The 27,619-nt window shown below is 42.0% G+C and overlaps 2 protein-coding genes and 1 long non-coding RNA gene across 3 annotated transcripts in view; 1 reads left to right on the top strand and 2 right to left on the bottom strand.

Moving 5' to 3' along the window:
• Nucleotides 1-5,408, bottom strand: part of LOC138737274 (sterile alpha motif domain-containing protein 10-like) — a 48,706-nt gene extending 43,298 nt beyond the window's left edge. Inside the window, exon 1 of the mRNA XM_069888027.1 lies at nt 5,396-5,408. Coding sequence (XP_069744128.1) covers nt 5,396-5,408 — 13 coding nt within the window. The remainder of the gene's footprint in view (nt 1-5,395) is intronic.
• A 5,150-nt stretch (nt 5,409-10,558) lies between these two features.
• On the bottom strand, nt 10,559-24,932 carry LOC138737415 (uncharacterized). Its single transcript, XR_011340892.1, has 3 exons — nt 24,290-24,932; nt 23,418-23,491; nt 10,559-10,826 (listed from the first exon to the last, which is right to left on the bottom strand). It is a non-coding gene; the product is annotated as an uncharacterized lncRNA (long non-coding RNA).
• A 136-nt stretch (nt 24,933-25,068) lies between these two features.
• prpf6 (PRP6 pre-mRNA processing factor 6 homolog (S. cerevisiae)) overlaps nt 25,069-27,619 on the top strand; it is a 44,211-nt gene continuing 41,660 nt past the window's right edge. Inside the window, exon 1 of the mRNA XM_069883816.1 lies at nt 25,069-25,261. Coding sequence (XP_069739917.1) covers nt 25,089-25,261 — 173 coding nt within the window. The 5' untranslated portion in view covers nt 25,069-25,088. The remainder of the gene's footprint in view (nt 25,262-27,619) is intronic.

Below are 27,619 nucleotides of genomic sequence, written 5' to 3'. Positions count from 1 at the left end.
TTTTCCGGCTCGGCACCCTGCAGCCAGATGCCATGAATATTGACCATTACTTTCCATTAAATCTGCTTGCTTTTTCTTCCCCCTCCCCCATTTCCTACCTTTCCAGTTCTTTCATCTACCCAGCCCTGCCTTTCCAAACCCCCCCTCCCCCTTTCAGTGCTGCTGTCCCCTCCCTCCCTTCTCCACCTATCATCCATTGTACTGCCACTCCCACCTTCCCTCTTTTATTCTGATGCTCACTGGCATTTTAATGGCACTGGCACTTTGATGGAAGCCTGAAACCTGAAACATCAGTTATATATCTCTGCCTTTGTTACATAAAGGACACTGTTTGACCTGCTGAGTTTCTACAGCATTGTGTGTGTTTTACTTCAGCCACAGCATCCACAGAATTCTATGTTTTACCCACCCCCCCCCCCCCCACCGGGTGGTAAAGTGTAGGGTATACTTGTTTTTAGACAAGAAAATCTGCAGATGCTGGGGTCGAGTGCCAAGCACAAAAGTGTTGAAGAACACAGCATCCATAGGTAGTAAAAGGCATCAATGTTTTTGCCTGGCCCTCCATTGGGAATCTGGATAAACAGGGAGGATGAGAGGACAGGAGAGAGGAACAGAAAAGGGGAGGAACACAGGCTAACAGGTAAGAGATGAATATAAATGGGAGTGTAGAAACTGAGAAGTCATGGGGAGAAGGCAGCAAGCTAAGAAGGGAAGAGATGGAGAGCTGGAGGAAAGAGAAAGAACAGGGGGAGGGATTTAATGGAAATTGGAGAAGTCATTTGGTTGGAGTCTGCCAAGATGGAATAAAAACTGTTGTCCCTCCAATTTGAGCATGGCTCAATTTGGCAATATATTTTGTATACTTACTCTTATTGGTCGGGGCATGGAGTATAATAACAATGTTTCAGCTGTATGAAACTTTACTTAGGCCACATTAAAATATTGTGGGCAATTCTGCTTCCCTGGAGGATATAGAAGGGATTTACCAGGATGTTGTCTGAATTTGAGGGTATGTGCTAAGAGAGGGTGGACAAACTTGGGCTGTTTTCTCTGGAACGTTGGAGGCTGAGGGGAGACCTAATAGAACTTTATAAAATTATGAGAGGCATAGATAGGATAAACAATCAGAATCTTTTTCCCAGGGTAAAAGTGTCGACAATGAGAGGACCTGCATTTAAGGTGAGAGAGGAAATTTTAAAGGATACACATGGGACAGGTTTTTCTACACAGACTGCCTGGGGTTATGGTGGAGGCAGATGCAATAGTAGCATTTCTTTTTCTTTGGCTTGGCTTCGCGGACGAAGATTTATGGAGGGGAATGTCCACGTCAGCTGCAGGCTCGTTTGTGGCTGACAAGTCCGATGCGGGACAGGCAGACACGGTTGCAGTGGTTGCAGGGGAAAATTGGTGGGTTGGGGTTGGGTGTTGGGTTTTTCCTCCTTTGTCTTTCGTCAGTGAGGTGGCATTTAAGAGGCTATTAAATAGACACATGAATATGCAGGCAATGGCAGGATATGTACCCTGAGCAGGCAGAAGAAACTTAGTTTAATGGCTTAATGCCAGTACACATGTTGTGTAACAAAGGGCCTGTTCTTGTGTTATATTGTTCAATGTTGTATGTTCTATGATTGCATTGAAGGTAATTTTCTGAATCACCATCTATTTGATTTTAAACAAAGATACAACTGTGGTAACAGTCACTAATAATGACAAGTTTAAAATGGGAAATATCAGTATTCTCTTCACACAAGGTGTAAATTCATTGCATTTGTTCAAAGTCGGCATCAACTCTGGTTCTAGAGGCAGCGTGAAAATATCTTGGAAATGAAAATGGATAATTCATGCAATGCTTGACCAGAGATAATCCATTTTTTTGTTTTATGAACCACCTAGAAAGACCTTTGGACCACTGGCAAATGTTAAAAATTTAGATATTTCTCTTACCTGTCCAAACATCGACTTGAATACTTACATGTTCTGTAAAGTGCTTATGAGCATTAGGCATTTGCTGGAGACAGTGAACAAACATCCAGCCAGGTAGCGCAAATCAAAAACTGTCTATAACCCACAATGATCTTTAGCAGCTTCGGGCTAAATGCAATTCACTGTGTATCATGGCAGAGCATAATATACTTTGTGACACCTTGTTGGGTTGTTTTGAAACTGCTTCCTATAAATCTGCTTGGCCAAGCTATCAGAGGTGAATTTAAAAAGGCTCGTCACTTCCCATCCTGAAACTTGCTTAAGTTCTAAGTTTATTTTCATTTCATTGTGGTTATGTTTAATCAACCTCAGGGAATTCTACACTTATCCCTTTCCATTAATTCTGGTCAATTTATTTAATCAAATAGAATTCATTTTCATTTTTTCTTGGCACACTTTCATTAGTCAATGCCTCCCTTTCCCCCAAGGAATCTGTGCTGTATAGTTGATGGTTAATGGATGCTGATGAGAAACACGAGAGTTTATTACCACACAAACTATGTACTGAAGCAAAGAAATTCTTGATTGTTGCAGCTGCTCACATGTTTGTGAAGAGGTACATATCTAGTTTGCAAGCATATGATTATTCCATAATTTAAATGTAATAACTATTATGTCAAGTATAACTTTATTGGGAATACTGCATTTGAAAAGGATATGGTGCAAATATTTATTCTCATCCTGCACTTCTAAAATAGCTGTCAAAAATGAGTCAGAATCTGATTTCTAATTGTATCTACTGATTCTGTTACATTTACAATGCAATTTATCTTTATGATTTCATCTTAAATATACGCAAACTAACAATATTACCATTAAGATACATGATCGATAGCTTCATGTCTTAAGCAAGTGATCAAACAGCTCCCACACATCACCAACATTATGTTTGCAGTTCCAGAATAAAATTATTCATGCAAAACTGAGTATGAAGTTTGAATGCTTGGAGATAAATAAAATAATTGATGTGAAAATGACCTCAAATTAAAAAAGAATGTACCGATATTTTGCCTTATAAAATTTGGCATAAAAGCAATTTGTTTAATTTTAACAAACATAATTTGAAAGAATAGTAATTATGAGGCTACCATGTTTTCTAATTCATGAAATGCTACATTTTAGGTTAGAAACATCTATTGTTAGAAATATATAACTGATGTTTTGGGCTTAAGCCCTTCATCATACCACGGTGCCTACAGATATTCATGACTTACTTCCGATTTACATTGTTCGTAAACAAGTCATTTCACTTTTTACAAATGAATGTATCATTGCCTTTTGCTTGATTGGCGAAATTATTTTAATATTCTAAAACAATGCAAATAAGAGATGATCCTTATTAAATCACCACTCTGATACATGAGTGAAGAGTTTCAAACTGCAGGCATTCCCGCCCATAATCCTCTCACCAGACAAACCATTCTCCACTAACTTGCTTCACTCTAACCATCAGCTTGGGAAAATGGTATCCAAGCATTAGAAATGGTCATCATTCACCTTGACGTTTGATCCTGGTGTGAATAAATTTTTATTCCAGCTATGTGTCAGTAATTGCAAGACCTGCTTGTCACTTGGAATATAATTAATGCAATAGAAATGGTCCGCAGGCTTGCTTTCTGGCAGTAGTTTATACTCAGCAATTAACTATGGGAATCCAATAAGCACCTTTCCAATCAAATCACACCTCCACTTCAGTGTATCCATTCACCATATTCAATTATCGTCCTTAAGCAATTCCTCTCTATTACATTAGCCTCATTGACTGCCTTTATTCAGAATGCTGCAAAGATAAATGACTTAATAAAATTCTTCAATATGACAATATGTGGAGATGATTAAATAGTTTCATAGTGCATTTTTTAGAAATTTAAATGCCATTAGTTTTCAAAAATTAAAAAGTTTAAGAATAATTCTACTTTTTCAGTGGATTATTCACTAAATATTTATCTTCAACACTGACCGATGATGAAGATTTCATCTCAGTTTTTCTTCACTCAATATATTGTCTTGAAAAACGGAGCCAAAAATTGAATTACACTTGAAACAATATAACCATATTCTCATTAATAATATGGTGTGTAGTCTTGTTAACTGTATCTGTAGTTCATTTGGAATTTATCATTGATCCTTTCTCTCATGCAAAAGCCACTGAGCCATGGGGCCGATGAACAAATCTATTGCAGATGGTTACTTTTCTGTGAATTAATCTATTTATTTGTCTAGTGTAGACTTCATAATTATTCTAAAGTATGTTTTAGCATGAAAACATGACAAATGTATCCTATTTGTCCTTGCTATTTGAACGTTCACTCGAACTGCACCCTCGTCTGAGATGTAAAGTGAAGAAAATAGTGAAATGCCAGGAGAAATCTTATTAAATTGTTATCGTTCAAGATACAAAATGTGTTCCAATCGAGTCGAGGTTACCCAGATGATGAATAATGAACGTTCGCCCATGAACACCCTTGGAGGTCTACAGCCTGTTCCACGCTGACCCAAACAATTCCCTTGTAAAACCTTGATGCCTATTTTTTAAAATCTATCTCTATTCCTATTCGAAAAGTCAACCTCGTCTGCGCAGAAGTGAAAAGGCAGCAACTTCAGCCAGCGATGTGTGCAACTTCCCCCTTCATCTCGGTGCAGCGAAACAGGGTGATGCATTTGGGTTAGGCTCTCTGCATCTCACACGATGGACGCGACAAACCATTCAATTTCCTTGGGTTCAGTGTATCAATCTGCCACTCCGTTCAATCGGCATTTAAGAACATTGGATTCAACGCCTTATGGAGGTGGATGGAATAAATAATTTTAAATGATCCATGGACACATTCCTATAAACAACTGTAGCGAAATCAGAAGCTTTTACGAGACTCGTGGCTGAAATAACATACATGAATACAAACCGAGCGAGGTTGTTCCTCAAACAATGAACCACCAATCGGTTTCAAACTTCTGCATTAGAAAAGTGTTCTTCGCTCAAATAAATCACTGCAGACTCGGATCTCCAAGCAAACGTGACAAGCAAGAGACCCAAGATTAAAGCTTCCCCCGCTGCAGAATACAGCGAAAACGGCGTCGCTCGAGTTGGACAATCACTTTGCAATCACACAGTATATTTTCAACACCATTTGCTTTGGTGAAAACTGTTATTTGGGGTGATCAAGATCGGCAACAGCTGGAAGCCTCTTTACACTTTCGTCTCCCAATATTGCGACTGCTTGATCTGTGCACCAAAATAAAAAAATCCCTATCAAATCGACAAAATTAGCGAGACAGCGAAGGGGGGTGATGCATTTTTCTCGTTGGTCGTCTTGTGCTCGGATCCGCGTTTCCAGTGTCTCTAGGAAGCAAAATATAAACAATGGGCAGCCTTCAGAAAGCTCAGTGTCTTGTCCCTTTATGCCTGACTTACCGTCCACAGCCATCGCGCTGAACGTTGCCTGTCTATAAGGTGACCATCCCCATCGGCCGCTCGTCGTGTCGTCGGCTGCACAATCACTGGATGCTGCCGGTCAGTAAGAGGATCTTTGCAGCTCATGCATCGTCTCCAGGCCACCGGAAATACGCCCGGAGCCTCCTTTCAAAACTGCTGAATTTGGGACAATCCACCAAAAAGGGGAAAAAAAATCACCCGAGTCTGAACGTCACGTCGGATGCGATGTTTCATCTGTCAGCTCAGGAGGCAGCAAATGAGCAATAAAGGTGACCTGCTCCATCCTTAACGTGCAGATCGCAACTTGGGGAGAATGGGTTCTGGCCTTTCCCCACCTGTGCGACATCGGGAGAGAACCAAGACAACAATTGATTGAACCCGAATTGGACCGACTTTCAACGCTCCACCCCGTGCACAGAAAGTTACTTTTCACCATGGGCAGAACTCCAACCGACTGAGATGAGCAGGCACCTCATTGTTTCATCCATGTAGCTCCCATTAATTATTATTTATGACCTTTCAATCGTTCAGTTTGGACAAATACATTGATACCAGGAAGGTTTTCTATGAATCAATAATCCCTCTCCCCATTTCCTTCATGTTTCAGGTTAAGCAGAGGTTCTCAACCTTTGTCTTTCCACTCCCACACCTCTTTAACTAATCCCGATGCCATCGGTGCTCTGTGATGAGTAAGGTGGGATGTGGGTGGAAAGACAAAGGTTGAAAACCTCTGATTTCATCGTCCCTCGTTGACTTATGGTTGCATCACTCCAAAGGAAATCCACTGATTTCATCGTCCCTCGTTGACTTATGGTTTCATCACTCCAAAGGAAATCCACTGATTTCATCGTCCCTCGTTGACTTATGGTTTCACACTCCAAAAGAAATCCACTGATTTCATCGTCCCTCGTTGACTTATGGTTTCATCACTCCAAAGGAAATCCACTGATTTCATCGTCCCTCGTTGACTTATGGTTTCATCACTCCAAAGGAAATCCACTGATTTCATCGTCCCTCGTTGACTTATGGTTTCACACTCCAAAAGAAAACCACTGATTTCATCGTCCCTCGTTGACTCGTGGTTTCATCACTCCAAAGGAAATCCACTGATTTCATCGTCCCTCGTTGACTTATGGTTTCATCACTCCAAAGGAAAACCACTGATTTCATCGTCCCTCGTTGACTTATGGTTTCATCACTCCAAAGGAAATCCACTGATTTCATCGTCCCTCGTTGACTTATGGTTTCATCACTCCAAAGGAAATCCACTGATTTCATCGTCCCTCGTTGACTTATAGTTTCATCACTCCAAAGGAAATCCACTGATTTCATCGTCCCTCGTTGACTTATGGTTTCATCACTCCAAAGGAAATCCACTGATTTCATCGTCCCTTGTTGACTTATGGTTTCATCACTCCAAAGGAAATCCACTGATTTCATCGTCCCTCGTTGACTTATGGTTTCACACTCCAAAAGAAAACCACTGATTTCATCGTCCCTCGTTGACTTATGGTTTCATCACTCCAAAGGAAATCCACTGATTTCATCATCCCTCGTTGACTTATGGTTTCATCACTCCAAAGGAAATCCACTGATTTCATCGTCCCCCGTTGACTTATGGTTTCATCACTCCAAAGGAAATCCACTGATTTCATCGTCCCTCGTTGACTTATGGTTTCATCACTCCAAAGGAAATCCACTGATTTCATCGTCCCTCGTTGACTTATGGTTTCATCACTCCAAAGGAAATCCACTGATTTCATTGTCCCTCGTTGACTTATGGTTTCATCACTCCAAAGGAAAACCACTGATTTCATCGTCCCTCGTTGACTTATGGTTGCATCACTCCAAAGGAAATCCACTGATTTCATCGTCCCTCGTTGACTTATGGTTTCATCACTCCAAAGGAAAACCACTGATTTCATCGTCCCTCGTTGACTTATGGTTTCATCACTCCAAAGGAAAACCACTGATTTCATCGTCCCTCGTTGACTTATGGTTTCACACTCCAAAAGAAAACCACTGATTTCATCGTCCCTCGTTGACTTATGGTTTCATCACTCCAAAGGAAATCCACTGATTTCATCGTCCCTCGTTGACTTATGGTTTCATCACTCCAAAGGAAATCCACTGATTTCATCGTCCCTCGTTGACTTATGGTTTCATCACTCCAAAGGAAATCCACTGATTTCATCGTCCCTAATTGAATTATGGTTTCATAACTCCAAAGGAAATCCACTGATTTCATCGTCCCTCGTTGACTTATGGTTTCACACTCCAAAAGAAAACCACTGATTTCATCGTCCCTCGTTGACTTATGGTTTCATCACTCCAAAGGAAATCCACTGATTTCATCGTCCCTCGTTGACTTATGGTTTCATCACTCCAAAGGAAATCCACTGATTTCATCGTCCCTCGTTGACTTATGGTTTCATCACTCCAAAGGAAAACCACTGATTTCATCGTCCCTCGTTGACTTATGGTTTCATCACTCCAAAGGAAATCCACTGATTTCATCGTCCCTCGTTGACTTATGGTTTCATCACTCCAAAGGAAATCCACTGATTTCATCGTCCCTCGTTGACTTATGGTTTCATCACTCCAAAGGAAAACCACTGATTTCATCGTCCCTCGTTGACTTATGGTTTCATCACTCCAAAGGAAATCCACTGATTTCATCGTCCCCCGTTGACTTATGGTTTCATCACTCCAAAGGAAATCCACTGATTTCATCGTCCCTCGTTGACTTATGGTTTCATCACTCCAAAGGAAATCCACTGATTTCATCGTCCCTCGTTGACTTATGGTTTCACACTCCAAAAGAAAACCACTGATTTCATCGTCCCTCGTTGACTTATGGTTTCATCACTCCAAAGGAAATCCACTGATTTCATCGTCCCTCGTTGACTTATGGTTTCATCACTCCAAAGGAAATCCACTGATTTCATCGTCCCTCATTGACTTATGGTTTCAACACTCCAAAGGAAATGGGCCAATGGCAAGTTTTCTCAAGCAAAATATTTCAGTAACAATTGGGTCTAGAGCAGTGGTTCCCTTCCCGCTCACATCCCACCTTAAGTAATCCCTTACTCATCACAGAGCATAGGGATCACTGAAAGTGGTGAGTGGAAAGAAAACGGTTGAGAGGCACTCGGTAAAGGATCCTTAAACTGACTACCGAACTATTCGCTGTGATGACCGGATGTATCTTTCAACCAAAATAAAATTTGAAGAGGTTATTGAGGGACACAAGATGGGATGAAGCTCAAGCTTAATTACAGTGTTAATCCAATGAAAGAGGTAGCTAGGTAAATTCTTTATGTTACAAAATTGTATGGCAAAGAATTTCCTTTGACTACCTTCATAGAACTCTTGTTTTGCCATGTTCAAAATATTTTTAAAGTTGGTATTCTGGATAAATTAATAAATCGAACATGATGAATTTTGATTATGTACAAGACGTTCTGTTATTTTCTAATATGTATGCATTCCAACTCCATTACCAGATTTTATTCAATAAACAATTTTTCTTAAATGAAGGAGAACGTTATTGTTGTGAACTTAACAACCAGTTGCAATAGGTATAAGGTGTTTGATGTATTCCCATAGAACACAGTAATGCCGGTGAAGAATTAGAATGATCAAAGAAGCTTGCTGGGATCTTAATTATCATTGCCTTTTCCTGAATGTCTTTTCCCTTCCATTTAATCCCAATTTTGCAACCTTTCCTCTATTTTTTTTATACCTTGGGGATTAGGTACATGAAAACAATTTTGACTTTAAGAAAAATCAATATATTGTTCTTTGTTTGCTTGAATTACAGTCTATTCAGCATAGATTAAGTATTCCAAGTTTGTGGCTTTACCCCTGAATTTCAAAGCAGTACCTGAATTAACAGTTAAGATAGAAATAAAAAGTATCTGCTCATTATATCATTTTCTGAATTTTCCCAATTATACATAGCATGTCATTCATGGCCTAACTAGTTAATTTTCTATCTTTATAAATTTACATGTGGTTGTAACAAATTGATAATACAGTTCTATTCAAAAATATAATCTGCTGGACAAACTCAGTGGGTCAAGCAGCACCGGGGAGTAAAATAATTGTTGATGTTTCGGGTCAGAACCCTTCATCCAAATTGTTTTTCCTCCAGATTCCAGTAACTGTGGCCTCTTGTGTATCCCCAGCATGTTTATACGGTGGCCATTCATGCATTTAATAAATCAGATTTCATTACTGATTTTAGTGACTTAAATTGACAACCCCTGATAGTGGGATGTTTAAATGAGCAAGTTAAGGATTAGATAAAAATGTTATACTTTCATTGATAGTGGCTAACAAAAATGATCAAAAAATCAATGTTAATTGTTTATTTTGAAAATGATTGTGTAATCCGATCTTAGAAGTATTCTTTCTGAAGTAAACCGAATTGGGACTGTAAAATCTCAGCTCAATTTCGGAAGGAAAAAGAAATAAAGTGATATCCCTCTTCTGATAATTGTATGGTGACCGATGCTCAAATGTGCCCATATGTATTTGTCACCACTTTAACAGACCAGCTTGTTTATAATAATAGATAATAGACAATAGGAGCTGGAGTAGGCCCTTTGGCCCGTCGAGCCAGCACCGCCATTTTACAGATCATGGCTGATCACTACCATCAGTACCCCTTTCCAGCCTTATCCCCATAACCCTCAACTCCTTTGCCCACTAGAGTCTTATCCTCCAGCAATAGACACCAATATACAATTTTCCTCCTATCTGGTTGCTGTGCCCAAACTTTTGGGGGTGACTCAAATGCAAAAATACTCATGTCCATTCCCCAATCTCTCATCGTTTACCCAATGCTTGGTGTTTTTCCTTTCTTTTGCTGAAGGGAAGAACTTCAATTTTATTTGCTTTACTTAATCTGCGATGTTCGATTCCACTTGTCATCATTACCCACATTCACACATAGTTATAAAGTTGTATTTGATGCAATTGGAAACCCCAATGATATGGTTAAGGCCCAGGAAATAAATACATTGCCCTCCAAAATGTTTGGGACAAAGACACTTTTTTCCTTTATTTCCCCCTGTGCTCCACAGTTTTAAGTTTTTAATCAAACAATTCACAGGTAATTAAAGTGCACATTCCAGATTTTATTCAAGGTTATTTGTATACATTTTCGTTTGATCATACAGAAATTACAGCACATTTTATACATCATTTCCCCCATTTCAGGGCACCAGGATATTTAGGATATTTGGCTTCACAGGTATTTGTGAGTATCCAGGTAATTGCTTCATTGGTGTAAAAGAGCTAGGCTTGCATCTAAGCTTTTGATCACCTTTGGAGTCTGTAATTGCCATTTTTCAACATGAGGACCAGAGTGGCGCCAATGAAATGCAAAGATGCCATTATGAGGCTGAAAAACAAGAATAAAACAGTAAGAGACATCGCCCAAACCTTAGGATTATCAAATCAAGTGTTTGGAACATCATTAAGAAGAGCGTACTGGTGAGCTCAGTAATCGCAAAGGGACTGGTAGGCCAAGGAATACCTGCAAGCTCATGACAGAAGAATTCTCATCATAATGAAGAAAAATTCCCAAACACCTGTGTAATGCACGTCGAAAGAACCAAAGACTTGTTGATCCAAACCAAGGCTTTTATTAACTAAAAGACTGGAGCATATCACAAGTAGGTCGACTAGTCCAGAATGACCTGGTCTGGCTAGGAGCAATCCTTTAAGACCTGCCAGTAGGTGTGGCTACACTCTCAGCCAATCACAGACATCCTACACGACCATCTGTACATATACACATTGATGATAGAATCTGTACTATCACAACCTGTCCAACAGAACAGAAACTCTCTTCAGGAGATAGGTATGGATGTGTCAATGACTACTGTCCACAGTAGACTTCATGAATAGAAATACAGAGGCTACATTGCAAGATTCATACCACTAGTTAGACAAAGAAACAGGATGGCCATATTGCAAGGTTGCCAAGAAAAGAGCCTGCAGAATTCTGGAAAAGGATCTTCTGGACAAGATCCAATGTATACCTTCTCATTTGTGAAACATGGTGGTGGGGGTGTTATGGTCTGGGCATGTATGTCTGCTACAGACACCGGCACACTTAGCTTCATTGATGATATAACTGCTCATGGTTGTAGCAAGATTAATTCTGAGAAGTGTAGAAACATCTTATTTGCTCAAGTTCGAGCAAATGCCTCCAAACTCATGGGACGGTGCTTCATCCTACAGCAAGACAATGATCCTTAATATATTGCTAAAGAAAAAGAGGAGTTTTTCAAAGCTAAAAACTACCAAATTCTTGAATGACCAAGTCAATCACCTGATCTAAATCCTTTTGAACATGCCTTCCATATACTGAAGAGAAAACTTACTGGAGAAGCCCCTGAAATAAGCAGGAGCTGAAGATGGCTGCAGTAGAGGCCTGGCAGATACTCAGCACCTGGTGATGTCCATGAATCACAGACTTCAAGCAGTTATCGCAGGCAAGAGAAAGGCAACAAAGTATTAAACATGACTACAATAATATGCATACCATTGCTATGTCATGGTGTCCTGTAATGAGGAGACCATGTGTAAAAAGTGCGGAAATTTCCACACAAATACCCTTTCAATAAAATCTGGAATGTGCCCTTTAATCACATGTGAATTGGTTGATTACAAATTTAAAACTGTGGAATGGAGGGGCACATAAAGGAAATAATATCTTTGTCCAAACATTATGGAGGCCACAGTTTATGACTGTCCCTTTGCATGCTTTATTGTGAAAGCACTCTTTCCAGACAGCATACAAAAAAAAAACGAGTTATGGCTTCTTAGAGATGAAGCATAAATCATCACTAGCTGTGATAAAACCCACCTGATTATTGCTTAATATATATATATATAAAGCATTAAAATGCAAGAACTGTTTGATATTCCATTTGACAGGTTGAAGGAACAGTCTCTCATCTTCCTAGAACCCTTCCTGTTGAAAGGGTAATCGCTTACTTATCTGCTTGTTGCTGATTGATTTATGGATTTTTGGATGGAATTATATACCATTTGATATTTTTCCAGTTATTGTGGCAGGTAATGAGCACTATGGGGAATGATACTTCACGAGGGAGGATTATGTATCTACCCTTAAAGATTCAGTGAAACTAAAAGGCTCCCTGCCATGAATGCTTTATCATTGTTCGCAGAGTGTAGCATGGAATTGAGAATTAGATGGCAACCAAAGAAAGCAGGGTACTCCCTTAGAAGAGCTGGGGGAGAAAGATGGAGAGAAAGGCACTCAGAAGGAAGCAATTCTCATATGGGAACATCAACAGTGTGCAATCTCTAGAAAGGTGGATGTAACAGAAACAAGTTTCATTCAGGAATTTAAATTCTAGCCACAGAGCAGGATCAGACATTGGGACCTAGTGGTTGCTAAGGTCACAGTAGTCATCAAGTTTTGTATTTCTGACATTTTTCAGTTGGATCTTGAGTCAAAAGTCTTGCCCCTGGTGCAGAGTGCCACTAATTGCATTCCTTGAGGATGCCACATCTTGATGAAAACTAAGAGGAGTTTTGGGCTATGAATTTGCAACAGAGGTGTGACCGTGATCCCGGTGATTGTCAATAGCCAGTGCTCACAGAGGTTTGGGGTGATACCAGAAACCTTGGCAAATTTCTACAGATGTCTAGTGGAAAGTGTGCTGACCGGCTGCATCATAGTCTGGTGTGGGGACACCAATACTCCTGAGTGTAAAGCTCTCCAAAAGGTACTGTGCACAGCCCAGGACATCACAAGTAAAATTCTCCCCCTATCGAGAACATCTACGGGGAATGCTGCAGTCAGAGAGCAGCAGCAATCATCAAGGATCCACACCAGCCAGCACACGCTCTGTCCTTACAGCTGCCATGAGGAAAAGGGTAGAGATGCCACAAGACTCACACCGCCTCAGGCTACCCCTCCACCTCAACAACAAACCCAATCAGGAACTTGTTTAAGGACTCTTGTGCACTTTAATGATTTTTTATTCTTTATGTATTGCACAGTTTGTTTAGATTTGTTATCTGTTTACAGTTCTTTTTTTTACATGTATATGCTGTGTACAGATTTTTTTTCACTACCAATAAGTGGTCATTCTTCCATGCCCACAGAAAAAAGAATCTCAGGGTTGTATGTGATGTCATGTATGTACTCTGACAATAAATCTGAAATCTGAAATCTCGTACTTTTATTTTGCTGCAGTTTGCTTTGTTTTCCATTTCTGATGCAATGTTGAATTCAAAGGCTGGTTACTGAGCAATGATCCAATGATGTGTTAGCTTTTAGCTCCACTGCATAATCCACCCATACAACAAAAGTCATGCTTCCAGCCCATCAGCATTCTAACCAAGTCTTTTGGTGCATAAACTATCGTAGAGAAGCTTTGCCACATTGAACAAGTGGGTACTAAAATTGGTGTAAAACCTCACAAGTCAGGAGACAAAGAAGAAGATGGGGACAGGGGAGAGAACACGAACGAAGAGAAGGTAGAAGAAAAGGAAAAAGAAAACAATATAGTGTCTCTTTCTAGCTAATCGGTTAGATAATGTACATGCTCCCAATTACTCATTCCATGTCACTTTCCCCTTGCTGGTCATCTCAGTGTCCATTTGAACACAATGGCACAACAAGTGCCCACATCAAATCAACACCTCTAGCTATACTAATGCACTGAATTATGACAAATAATTGCACGGACCTCAGTAATCACCAATGTGAGAACTTTAGAAGATAAATCAAAGTAGATCAAAGCATGAGATTCCAATAACCTGCCCTACTGACCCTGCACTTTGGTGCTTGTTTCCCATCATTGAGCTCAGTGGTTAGAGCGCCGATCTGGTAAACCAGGGGTTGCGATTTCATTCCTTTCTGTGAGGAGCGCTGGACGAAGTGGCGACTCTCTGTCTTCCTTACAGTAGACAAAGTTAAAGAATTTAATATAGGTTACATTTTAAATATAGTATTACATGCCAATAATGGAACCTCTACTGTTATCTACAAAATTCATTCAGTCTAATTTTTATATTTGCTCATCAACTGAGCAAGTACAGTATACTAGGCAGAAATTATCCAATATCTTAGCCCTAATTGACTCCACGTGCCCCATGATTACGATTATAATGCCTAATTTCAACTTCTCCAACCTGAGGGAACTGCTTCTGCATATCACTTCCAAGATTATTTTTCAATGAACTCCCCCTTCCATACTTTGATGAAGGGCTCTAGTCCGAAACATCAGTTATGTACCTTTGCCTTTACTACATAAAGGACACTGTTTGACCTGCTGAGCTTGTGTTTTTATTCCTACCACGGTGTCTACAGAACTCTGTGGTTTACTTCCCTCTCATTTGAACTCTTTATCAAGTATACGCCATTCCTATTCACTCTCTCCTCAGTGAAAGCTCCCTCTTCCCAAGATTTTGCATCATATCTGTAGGAGGATGTATCCTGTCATCTTAAGAAAGCTCAGCAGTTATCTCTTGCACTTTCCCTTATCCCAATTCTGTCCACTTTTCAAAGAAAGAAACAGCGTCTGCCATCAGATTGGGTCCACAAATATTGAAATGGAGCTGCCGCCACAGCTATCCTGTAAAGAATGGGATCCAATCGCTATGCAATACCTTATGCTGGACTCGCTTGCCTATAAATCTTGTCCTTCTTTGTGTTGGTCCCTTAGCTTTATTCTGGAAGCTGCAACACTGAGATTCTCAATCTTCACTAGCTCCCATTATCTGGGAGGTGACATCTTATCCACTCTTTCCTCCTGCTCTGGTTATAGGCTAATTATTGCCTTATCTCTCACCACATTGTAGAATCTTGCCTCTCGTCTAACCTCTATTGTAACTACAGTTAATATTTATGCCCTTGGCTGTAAATGTGATTTTCACTTGCTTGCTGTTCAGTCACTGTGTAGCCAGGTAGGATTACCTCATAGGAGGAAATGATAAGGATATAAGAATAAGTGAGGATCAAGTAAGGGCTGAAAATCAATAAACTGCAGATGCTGGAAATCTAAAACAAAAACAGGAAATGCTTAAAATATTCAAGAGGTCAGGCAGCATCTTTGGAAGAGAAACAGAGCCAAGGTTTCAGGTCAGAGACCCTTTGTCACAGCCACTGGTAAGGATCAATGGGAGGTGCATAACAATATCATCCATCATCTATAATCATGGCGCTGACCGCAGCCTCTGATGTAGCCACTACAGTCAAAGCCAGTGCTTCAGAGCGGCCGTTACAATGCCAGCGATCGGGACCAGACCTGGGTTCGATCCTGCGCTGTCTGAAAAGAGTTTGTACGTTCCCCTTGTGTCTGCATGGATTTTCTCCGGGGGCTCCGGTTTCCTCCCACCCTCAAAAATGTACCGGGGTGTAGGTTAATGTGGTGAAAATTGGGTGGCATGGACTCATAGGGCTAAATTAGCCTGAAACAGTGCTGTATATCAAATTTTTTTTTAAAATTACATTATGAGTGCACTTCATTTTTATCTAGCTAGATAGGACACTGGGATTGAGGTGTTAAAGATTATATTCACCAGCATCTTAAGTAGTTAAGCACCAAGGGAAAAGAAACCAAACTTGGGAGGCTCCATCTCTGTTGTAAGAAAAGCATGTGTGGAGTTTTTTTTTGTTATAGTTCGATTAAGTGATTCCTATCATTTGCTCACCTCATGCCATAATACAATACTTCAAGTTGGACAAGTTGAGTTGACTCTCAATGAAGCCGGGATTCAAATCAGTTATGAGAATCCGAGTGTTTATCTATGATAGGTTTAATATTGTAAAAGTTAATTAAAAACAAGCTTAGGCATTGTTATTGTCAATATTAGCAGCACTCAACAAATTCAGTCTGCTATTTAACCATTCATTTTAAATAGGTTTCAACTTATGTTAAAATAATCGTCAGAAGAATATCTGTCAATTTATTAATGCATTTGCTTTGTAATTTTTATGATATTGTAACTATGAAATATTTGTTACCTTATATGCATAAAATAAAATGAACCTAACAGGAATTAAATGTCACCTTTCAAGCACTTTTGCAATTAGATCAGGAATACTGTTGTATTTTATAAATCACTTATGTCACCAGCCTGGGTGCAAGGATACAAAAAACTAAATATTCATAGATCTTGCTCGAGCAAGATGGGGCTTTCATCTTTTCATATATTGGTATCAAAAATTACAAAATGTATGCTCTCTTATTGTTAGCCCCAAGGCACAAGGTTATAGCTTCTGTCAACTGCTGAAGGAAGAGACCAGTTAACTAGAAAAAGCATACACTGAGATCTGAAAGTTAATGTCTTAAGAGCAGCCATGCACATCTATTTCTCCTTCTCGAACTTTGCTTGGTAAATGACTGTATGAGGATAAAAGATTCAAAGGATTTGTTTGGATATTTACCATATATGCAAACTGGACTGATTGTCAGAGGATTAAAGGCTATCTTTGCATGCTATTAGCATCAGCTCCTTGCTTGTCAGTGAATCACATTCACAGCAGCAGGAATTTGAATAAAAGTAGCAGTGATGTGACTCACCTTCCACTATTCTAATAAATGGAAACATGAAAGGTGATAGTCAAATATATTACAAACAATATTCACTCCCAGTGAGGACATAAATTGATAATAAATTGATAATGCATCAAAAATATGGATTCACGGTGAAAATGCTTTAAATCTAAAATATTCAGATTTAAAATCCGTTGATGTTTTCAGGATGTTTATTTCACTGATACTTTATCATCAAAAGACTAATTATCTAATTGATATTATCACCATCTGTTCTGTGCCACATCAGTTATGTCTCTCCAAGATTATAGCTGAACTATTATATCGGAAATGAAGTGTGTTATATATTTAGACAATTTCAACAATAGGACAGGTGAATGTGCTATCTTATCAATTATTATTAAGATTCTTGTGATATCCTTTCCTGAAACATTCCCTTGTTTTCTTTCCTCGTGTTATTGCTGTATCTTCTCCAAATGGAATCCTCTTTGCATGCTAAGATTGTACAAAATGCCACAAACTACTAAATTGCAGTCCCACTTTGGCTGAGTTATGGTGCAGCAAGTCTCCAGCAATCATGGTTTTATGTCATCAAGGTGCTGTATAAATATCTTCACTTTCCTTACTGATCAGATTACAGATCTATAGCCCTTTATTGTCTCCTGTTGTTTTCTCCATCTTTCTCCCGTCCATCTGTTCAACCTGTCAATTAATCCTTCTTCACCTGGATCTACCTCAAGTTCAAGTTCAAATTCATTGTTAGAGTACATACATTACATGCAATCCTAAGATTCCAATTCCTGCAGGCCAGGTAGAATTTCTACTTATCGGTAGTGTTTGCCAGTTATTTCCCCAACCTACCCTCACTTCTTTATATTAGCTATCATCCCTTGACTGTCCATTTCTCTCCACAGATGCTGCCTGACCCACTAAGTTCCTCCATCAATTGTTTTTAACTCCAGATTCCAGCATCTGCTGTCTATCGTGTAACTGTTCTGTTAATATGCCTTGTGGCTAAAGAGCTCTGACTGTAAATGCATTGTTAATATATGGCATAATTGTAAAGGGGTGCAGTGACTTGATGGTGGATAAAGTGACAGTGAGTTTCTGATCGTGAGGAATAAGATGATCAGAAATTTAACTGCATCCCCACAAAGGAAACTGGGTTCAAATCAGGGTCAGCGCACAGTCTGTCTGTGGAGCTAATGTGCTAAACATTCTCATAAATTCTTTGATGGAAAGTGGTGCTGTGACAAGGGTTATCACCAATCCCCAAATGTTCTTGAGAAGGTAGCAGTCAGTTGCCATCTTGCACTGCTAGTAAAGGTACTTCTACATGCTAAGGGGTGGGATGTTCCAGTTGTTTAACCTAGTGACAATGAGGAAATGGCAATCTTTTTCCATATCGTTATGGTATACACTTTACAAGGGGAGTATAAATTTCTTAACCAGAGCCATTTAGGATAATTTTAACAACAAGAAGGGCAGCAGGGTTATAACAGGTCAATGAGTGTAACATCATTGTTAGGAAAACTATTGGCAAAATTTCTAAAGGACAGGATTTATCTTCACCTGGAAAGACAGAGATTGATCAGGGATTGTGAATGTGCTTTAATTGTGGGAAAACCTGTCCATAACTTTCACATTTTTTTTAGATAATACACAAAAATGCTGGTGAAACTCAGCAGGTCCCGCATCGTCCATAGAAGGCAGAGATATACAACCAACATTTAGGGCCTTAGTCTTACATTCAGGTATGAGCAAAAAGCAGACAGGCACCTGAATAAAAAGGTGGTGTGGCAGTGGAGGAAGAGGGAAGAAAGGGCAAGTGTTGGAGCACAGGCCAACAGCCAAGTAGCCATGGGTGAACATGGATAGGAGGGGAAGGAGAGAAACGCTGCAGATCGATCAGGGAGGAAGGAGTACAGTGCTCTCCATAATGTTTGGACAAAGACACTTTTTTCACTTCATTTGCCTGTGTCCACATTTTACATTTGTAATCAAACAATTCAAAAGTGATTAAAGTGCACATTCCAGATATTATTCAAAGATTATTTGTATACATTTTGGTTTAACTATGTGGAAATTACATCTAAAATATAGTTCCCTCATTTCAGGGTGTGGTGCGCTGTGGTGCAGCAAGCAGACACAAAACACTGAAAAGACTGTTCTACAGGCTTTAATTTACTTAAATTCTGTTGTACACCAGTAGTGGTCTTGATGGCCCCACGTGTGACTGGCCCGGGAGGGGGTGGCTCAAGTCTATATACAGGTCGGTGATTGACAGCCGGCCAGGTGGAGTCAGCCTCCCAGGTGGTCTTCCTGCAGGTACAGAGGTCGCCCCCTGCAGTAGGCTAGTGGGCACATGGCCCAGTGCTGTGGTTGCATCACTACACAAGGAACCATAATATTTGGGACATAGCAATGGTAGGTTTATTAAAGAAGTCATGTTTAGTACTTTGTTGCACATCCCTTGCATGCAATGACTGCTTGGAGTCTCTGATTCATAGACATCATCAGGTGCTGAGTATCTTCTCTGGTGATGCTTTGCCAGGCCTCTACTGAAGCACTGACAATGAGTTTGGCACCTACCTGCTTTTTTGTTCATACCTTGACAAAAGGCTGAAACGTTGGTGATGTAATTTTTGCCTCCAATGCTGTGGGACCTGCTGAGTTTCTCCAGCAGTTTTGCGTATTAACTACGTTTGCAGACTTTCTTGTTTCACCTCACAAATGTCAACTTTTCATTTCAGAGTTACCTAACCATATAGATCAGAGAAGTGTGGTAGATATTATCCACATGGACTTTAGTGAAGCCTTTGACAAAGTCCTGCATGGTAGGCTCGTCCAGAAAGTTAGAACCACTGGAATCTAGGTCAGGTTTGCAATTGGATGCAAAATTATCTTAATTTTGTTTAAGGTTTGTTTTCTGATGAAAACCATGATCAGTAAGACTAGAAGGATTGGTGCTGGGACCGTTAATATCTGTGATATACCGATATGTTACCAAGTTGGATGTGAATGTACAGTTCTGAAATGTAACAAGTTTCCATAAGATAATGACAATTGGTGATTTTTGTAACTTTTGAGAAAGGTTGTTTAAGGCCTCACATGATTAAAAACAGATGACAAGTTCTGCAGACCAAAGGCAAATGGAATTCAATCCTGACAAATATGAGATGTGTTTTGGGAAGGTGAACAAAGGTAAGACAAACAATAAATGGGAGGGCTTTGGGAAGTAAAAGTGGTAACACAGCTGGGTAAGGTGATGGAGACGGCATAGGAGATACTTGTCTTCATTGGCTGAGACATATAAGAGGTGGATGTCACATTGCAGCTTTGTAACATCTGTGTATTGTGTTCTGTTTTGGTTGTCACACGATAGTTGGAATATGACTGCACTTGAGGGGATGCAATCGAGATTAATCAGGTGGTGTTTCAATTGGAGCATTAAAATTATCTGGAAAAATGGATAGATTAGATTTGTTTTCCTTGGAACAGAGATGGTTGAAGGGTAACCTGATAGAGTTATATAAAATAAGAGGTCAATAGAAAGGGTAGATAGTAAGAATACTTTTCCCCCATGATAGGGTGTCTAAGGCAAGGTGAGTGATGGGAAATTTAGCAGGGATCTGAGGGGGGATTTTATTTTCTCTCAGAGGATGAATGAGTTGGGAATGTGGTGGAGGCAGACACTTGCACAACATTTAAAAAGCATCTAGACAAGCACTAGGATTGTTTTGGCATAAAAGTCTACAGACGTTTTATAAAAATGAAAAATAGGATTAGAACAGATAAGTAGAAATGACTGCAGGGACATGATGTGCTATACGATGCTATAACATGGTATAAATAGATTAATTTAAATGTATTGGACTTGTACAGACTAATAAATCAACATGTTTTTCATAATGTAGATTCACACAGACAAGTACCATTGCTCTGGATATTCATAATACAGATAGGTCATAGAACCATAGAACATTACAGCACAGAAAACAAGCCATTTGGCCCTTCTAGTCTGTACTGAACTATTATTCAGCTTAGTCCCACTGGCCGACACCCAGTCCATAGCCCTCCATACCCCTCCTATCGATGTACCTGTCCAAATTTCTCTTTAATGTTAAAATTGAGCCCACGTTCACTTCAGCCGGCAGCTCGTTCCATACTCCCACCACTCTCTGTAAGAATAAAGTCCCTCTAAACTTTTTCTCTATCACTATTAATCCATGTCCTCTCATTTTTATCTCACCTAAACTTAGTGAAAAATGGCCTACTTGCAATATTCTGTCTATACCCCTCAAAATTTTGTATAACTCTATCAAATCTCTCCTCATTCTTCTATGCTCCAGGGCATAAAGTCCCAACCTGTTTATCTTTTACCTGTACCTCAGTTCCTGAAGTTCCACAACATCCTAGTAAATCTTCTCTGCATTCTTTCACTCTTACTGATATCTTTCCTGTAGTTCAGTGACCATCGTTGTGATTCCATATGTTAAATTGACTCTCAACATCTGTTCTACATAGACCAAACTAACTCGATTTTCTTGTAATTCACATGACTGATCGTCTTGGGTTTCATATTCATTGATATTCATTCCTTTGGACAGGTTACAGAAACTTTAACACTTAATGCATTCATTGTCCCCTTTCCCAATTGTGGAATTCACCAGCTAATCTTGTTCCTGAGCTGCACCTCTTTGCTGCTCCCCCTTCGAAGTTTTGGCCTACCGTTAATGTTTCTCTCCATGTGCCCAGAAGGGTGTTTCAAAGCCAGTTCTTCCAGGCTTCAATGAGCAGATGTCATCAGCAAAATTCTAGTCTTTATCTCTTTAAACTGATCTAGCTTGTCCATTGGGAGCATACACTCTCACAGTAGCCATCCATACTTGTTTCCACTATGGAGTACTAGGTTCATCTCATAATCATAATGTGGAATATTACACATTGTATTATTGCTGCAGTTGATATACAACTGAAGTGAAGTGGTTAAGCCCCTTCTAAAGTTAATAGCAACCTCATCAACCAATTTATAAAGTTACCAAGGGATGGAAACTGCAAACACAAGTCAATATACATACTCTATAGCAGCCATTCGCAACATTTTTTTAAATTATGTCTCCCGGGACTCTGCTAAAAGTTTATGGGCCCCCTTCCCCGTGAAGCAGTCAAGTCTTGAATTCTTCCGTAGTTCTCTTCTACCGACTACATTAAAAAAATTTTAAATATCGATGTTATGTGAGTTGAGTTTGGAATAGATTCAAATATCATCAAAAAGATCTTAGCTCAAAACCACTCTTCATCAGAAATGACAAAGTTAGATTGAAATGGAATTCCTTCACAGTATGTTTTGTAACCACTCCTCATACGGGGTCAGCTCTGTAATGTCAAAAGTGTGGCCCTTGGTCATAGTTCATAGACAATTCGCTTTCCTTTTCCGAGATGGGAATTGACTCTTGAAGGATGTGCGTTTAATTTTTTTTACTATTTTATTCCTAAATTTTCAAACTCAAACTCAATTTCCAGTAATCAATCACAAATTACATTTGTCAATTATATACAAAATTTGCCATTGAGTCTGAGCCATTTTTCCCTTTCCCTCCCTCTCCCCACACTCAACAGACCACAGTTACGCACAACATTCAAGGCACCCACAACTAAGGTAGGGAACACATCAGGGATTTGTTACGGCCTGACAGCCGGCACCTAGGCTGTTACATTTTTCTTGACTTTATTCGATTGGGATGGAATGGACCCCCCCCCCCACCACTCCTTCAGTCGAAGGATAGATGGGGAAGGGAAAGCAACAAGATCCACAGATCCACGTTATAACTGTCCTCCTGTGAAATTTAAATATGGTTGCCAAATTTTTAGGAAGGTGTTAATAATTTTTCCTTACGTTTTTGGTAATTTTCTCCAGGGAACATAGCCTTGCATTTCTGTATTCTAGCACGCAATGCCTAAGTGGGAGTCAGATTTGTGAATTTAACTTTTTATTGATTCCTATATGTTTGTTTCCAGCAGTTCGTTCGTTTATAATGAACAATGGAGGAATTTAGATTAAAATACTTAAAGAAAACTGAGGGCAAGCTTTAGCTTATGGTGACCCACACATGACCAAAAACCAATTCTGAAAAAATGCCCTGACCTAAAACATTAACAGATGCTGCCTGACCTGATGAGTGTTTCCAAGATTTTCATATTTTATTAATGAAAACTCAGCTGATATCTGCTATCCTTACTGTGGTGAATCTCTGATAAGCTGTCTGTCTTCCCTTCAGCTCGCCTTGCTGTACTAACATTGGCTGGGCATTATCTCGACAATTAAAGACACTCCCTTAGGTATAACTGTCTTTCATTTTTGTACCGTTAGTTTCTGCTAATAAAAGCCATGATTATTGTTTGATTACATCGTCTTTGTCTACTTCATCAACTGGCACTTCACTTACCTAGTCTGGTTGTACCATAATGATGTGGGTCTCCCTTTTCTTTCCTCCGAATGGGCCTAGAAACTTCTTTCCCCCTTCACAAAATCAGAATCAGAACTTATTGTCATGAATATGCCACAAAATTCATTGTTTCTTAGCAGCGTCACAGTGCAAACATTTACATGAACCACCTCACAAAATAAGTAAAAATAGTGCAAAAAAAGTCAAATTCAAAATAAAGCATTGTCTGTGGTTCATTATTCATTTAGGAAGAGGATAAGAAGCTGTCCTTGTGCTACTGAGTGCTTATCTTCAAGATCCTGTACCAGTTTCCCAAAGGTAGCCAAGTGAAGAGGTCCTTAAGAATAGAGGCTGCTTTCTTAAGATCCCATCTCTTGTAGATGTCCTCGATAAAGTGAAGACTGATGCGCGAAAAGTTGCAGGCCAAGCTAACAACCCACTAGACTAGGGTTTCCCAAACGTTTTCTTTCCACTCATCAGTAATTCCTACACCCAGGGTGCTCTGTGATTAGTAATGGATTGCTTAAGGTGGTACATGAATGGGAAAAAAAGGTTGAGGATCACTGTTCGAGACCCAATTGTTACTGAAATACTTTGCTTGAGAAAAATTGTCATTGGTCCATTTCCTTTGGAGTTATGAAACTGCACATAACGTGTCAATCAGGTACGAGTAAAACAGTAGATTTCAAACTTTTTCTTTCCACTCACAGACCATCTTAAATAGTCCCTTACTTAATCACAGAGCACTGATGGCATATTAATTACTTAAAGTGGTGGGTGAGTGGAAAGAAACCCTGCATCTGGAGCTTTTACTTGTCCTGAGCGCTAACACTTCCATACCAGACAGTGACACAACCAACCAGAATGCTCACCATGGCACGCCTGTCGAAGTTTGAGGGAGTCTCCAGTGCCATACCAAACCTCCTCAAATTCCTCACCAAGCATAGCCGCCGCCGAGCCTTCTTCGTGATTGCATCGGCGTGGAGGCTCCGGGATAGATCCTCGGTGGGGGGGGGGGGGGGTGGGGGAGCTGACGCTCTTCGCTGCTGACCCCCCTCGGCTGGTTTGCGCTCTCCCGAATGCTTCCCGAAATACGCAGAGCCACCTTTTTCTTTTAAAAGGAAAGAACTTCAGTATCGAGCAAGTGGCCAGACCCAAAACGTTGACCGACCACGAATACTGCCTGACCTGCTGAGTTCAAGATGGCAGCATTTGTGGTCTTGGTGCTTCTCTTCAGTCAACTGTTCGGTTCCGTGACAATGAAGTGCTGGTTTTACCCTATATGACCAGAAAGAATCTCTTTGTGTAAAGTCCCTTCACTAGATATGTGTATATGTGATCATCCAGCTGAGGAGAACATTCAAATTGTCACCTACTGGAGACATCCAGGTCAAATGGATTTCAGGTAAATCCAGAGAAGATGTTTTCTTTCTTCTCTCCTTGCTCACAGTTCACAACATTATTCAATGATCAAAGGGATTATTCCCTTATTTGTTTGGCTACTCCCTTGGAGTGTGTGGGGGAGGGCAGGTGAGGAGCTCGTTAATTATGCATAATACATGTAAATGTATGCACGGAATATGCTAACAACGGAGGCCGACCGGTTAATGAGCTCCCAGCGGGCTGTGCCGCGCCGCCCCGCTGCCTGCTGGGATAGGATCTAATTCAAAGATGGCGTCTGCGGGAGTATCCGCACCAGCGACTGCCTCGACGACGACGATGTCGGGAGGAGCGCCGACCATGAGCTCGGGAGGGCCGACCCTCACCGGGACGCTCAACAAGAAGAAGAAACCGTTCCTGGGGATGCCGGCGCCGCTGGGCTACGTGCCCGGGTTAGGCAGAGGGTGAGTTCCGGACCCTGTGCCCTGCCCTGAGGGGATGGGGGTAGGGGTAGGGTAAAGGGGTGGGGGTGGGGGGGTGGGGGGGTAGGGGGTGGGGGGATAGGGGGTGGGGGGGGTAGGGTAAAGGGGTGGGGGTGGGGGGATAGGGGGTGGGGGGGGTAGGGTAAAGGGGTGGGGGTGGGGGGATAGGGGGTGGGGGGGGTAGGGTAAAGGGGTGGGGGTGGGGGGATAGGGGGGTGTGGGGTTAGGGTAAAGGGATGGGGGTGGGGGGGTGGGGGGGCAGGGGGTGGGGGGCAGGGGGTGGAGGGGGCAGGGGGTGGAGGGGGCAGGGGGTGGAGGGGGCAGGGGGTGGGGGGGCAGGGGGTGGAGGGGGCAGGGGGTGGAGGGGGCAGGGGGTGGAGGGGGCAGGGGGTGGAGGGGGCAGGGGGTGGAGGGGGCAGGGGGTGGAGGGGGCAGGGGGTGGAGGGGGCAGGGGGTGGGGGGGCAGGGGGTGGAGGGGGCAGGGGGTGGAGGGGGTAGGGGAGCTCCCGGAGACGAGGGGGTAGGGGGTCTCCCGGAGACGAGGGGGTAGGGGGTGGAGGGGGTAGGGGAGCTCCCGGAGACGAGGGGGTAGGGGGTCTCCCGGAGACGAGGGGGTAGGGGGTGGAGGGGGTAGGGGAGCTCCCGGAGACGAGGGGGTAGGGGGTCTCCCGGAGACGAGGGGGTGGAGGGGGTAGGGGAGCTCCCGGAGACGAGGGGGTAGGGGGTCTCCCGGAGACGAGGGGGTAGGGGGTGGAGGGGGTAGGGGGTCTCCCGGAGATGAGGGGGTAGGGGGTCTCCCGGAGACGAGGGGGTAGGGGGTCTCCCGGAGACGAGGGGGTAGGGGGTGGAGGGGGTAGGGGAGCTCCCGGAGACGAGGGGGTAGGGGGTCTCCCGGAGACGAGGGGGTTGGGGGTGGAGGGGGTAGGGGAGCTCCCGGAGACGAGGGGGTAGGGGGTCTCCCGGAGACGAGGGGGTAGGGGGTGGAGGGGGTAGGGGGAGCTCCCGGAGACGAGGGGGTAGGGGGTGGAGGGGCTAGGGGGATCTCCCGGAGACGAGGGGGTAGGGGGTGGAGGGGGTAGGGGGAGCTCCCGGAGACGAGGGGGTAGGGGGTGGAGGGGGTAGGGGGAGCTCCCGGAGACGAGGGGGTGGGGGGTGGAGGGGGTAGGGGGAGCTCCCGGAGACGAGGGGGTAGGGGGTGGAGGGGGTAGGGGGAGCTCCCGGAGACGAGGGGGTAGGGGGTAGGGGGGGTAGGGGGAGCTCCCGGAGACGAGGGGGTAGGGGGTGGAGGGGGTAGGGGAGCTCCCGGAGACGAGGGGGTAGGGGGTGGAGGGGGTAGGGGAGCTCCCGGAGACAAGGGGGTAGGGGGTAGGGGAGCTCCCGGAGACCCGGGGGCCGGCTGAGCTTCCCACAGATCCTCGAGCCTGGCCCACAGCGAACGTAGGAGATCGCACACATTGTACTGCAGGCAGTGTCTTTCCACCGACCCTCTCTGTTCCACGAGCTAAAGTACCGCTGTCACCTTACCTTGAACTGTTTGGAATTCATTGGTGACCGTGACACAGTATTGGTCGTGTCGACGTGATCAGATTACCCGTAGAGTTAGAGATGTGTGGAATAACAAAGCACAGATTATAAAATTAATAGGGGGCAGGGTCAGTTTTAGAGATCAATATCCTGTTCAAAGAAGGGCTGAAATGTCGTCGGTCATTGTTTTATGTGGTTCAAGTGACATCGGGTTTTGTGCTTTTTTTTTGTTGGAAAATTAAAATAATCGAGCATCTTGGCTGTTCCTTGGGATCAAGGATGACTTGCATCCACTTAGCTTCTGTGGATTCTGTACGACTAATGAGACAAATCTGGGAACCTAAACTCTTCCACATACACAGGGCGGGAAGAGCTGGAAATTGATAAGGAAATGTGCTTTTTTTTTCTACCGTGTACGTCTGGCTTCCTTGTGCTCCTGATGTAGGTCGTCCAGATTTTCAGTGAGGGTGTTGATAGGTTTGGAGGGGGTTGAGTTATAAAGAGACACTGGATGAGCTGGAACTTTTCTTCCAGGAGTAAACATAAAATCACGAGGGGCATAGATAAGGGAAATACTCATAATATTTTTCTCCAGTCTAAAACTGGAGATCAACGATTTAAGGGGAGAAGGGAAAGGTCTAGAAGAAACATGAGGAGCCTATCTTGATCCACATAGAGGGTGATGGGTTTGAGGAATGAGCTGCCAGTGGAGGTGGATATAATTGCAGTGTTTAAAAGACTTGGATTCATGAATTTGAAGAGTTGAGAGGATATCGGCCAAATTGCAGGCAAATGAGACAAGCTTAGTTAGGTAAC

Source organism: Narcine bancroftii, chromosome 6, assembly GCF_036971445.1.
Source record: "Narcine bancroftii isolate sNarBan1 chromosome 6, sNarBan1.hap1, whole genome shotgun sequence".
NCBI classification, from domain to species: Eukaryota; Metazoa; Chordata; class Chondrichthyes; order Torpediniformes; family Narcinidae; genus Narcine; species Narcine bancroftii.
This window is presented reverse-complemented; position numbering and strand designations above follow the sequence as displayed.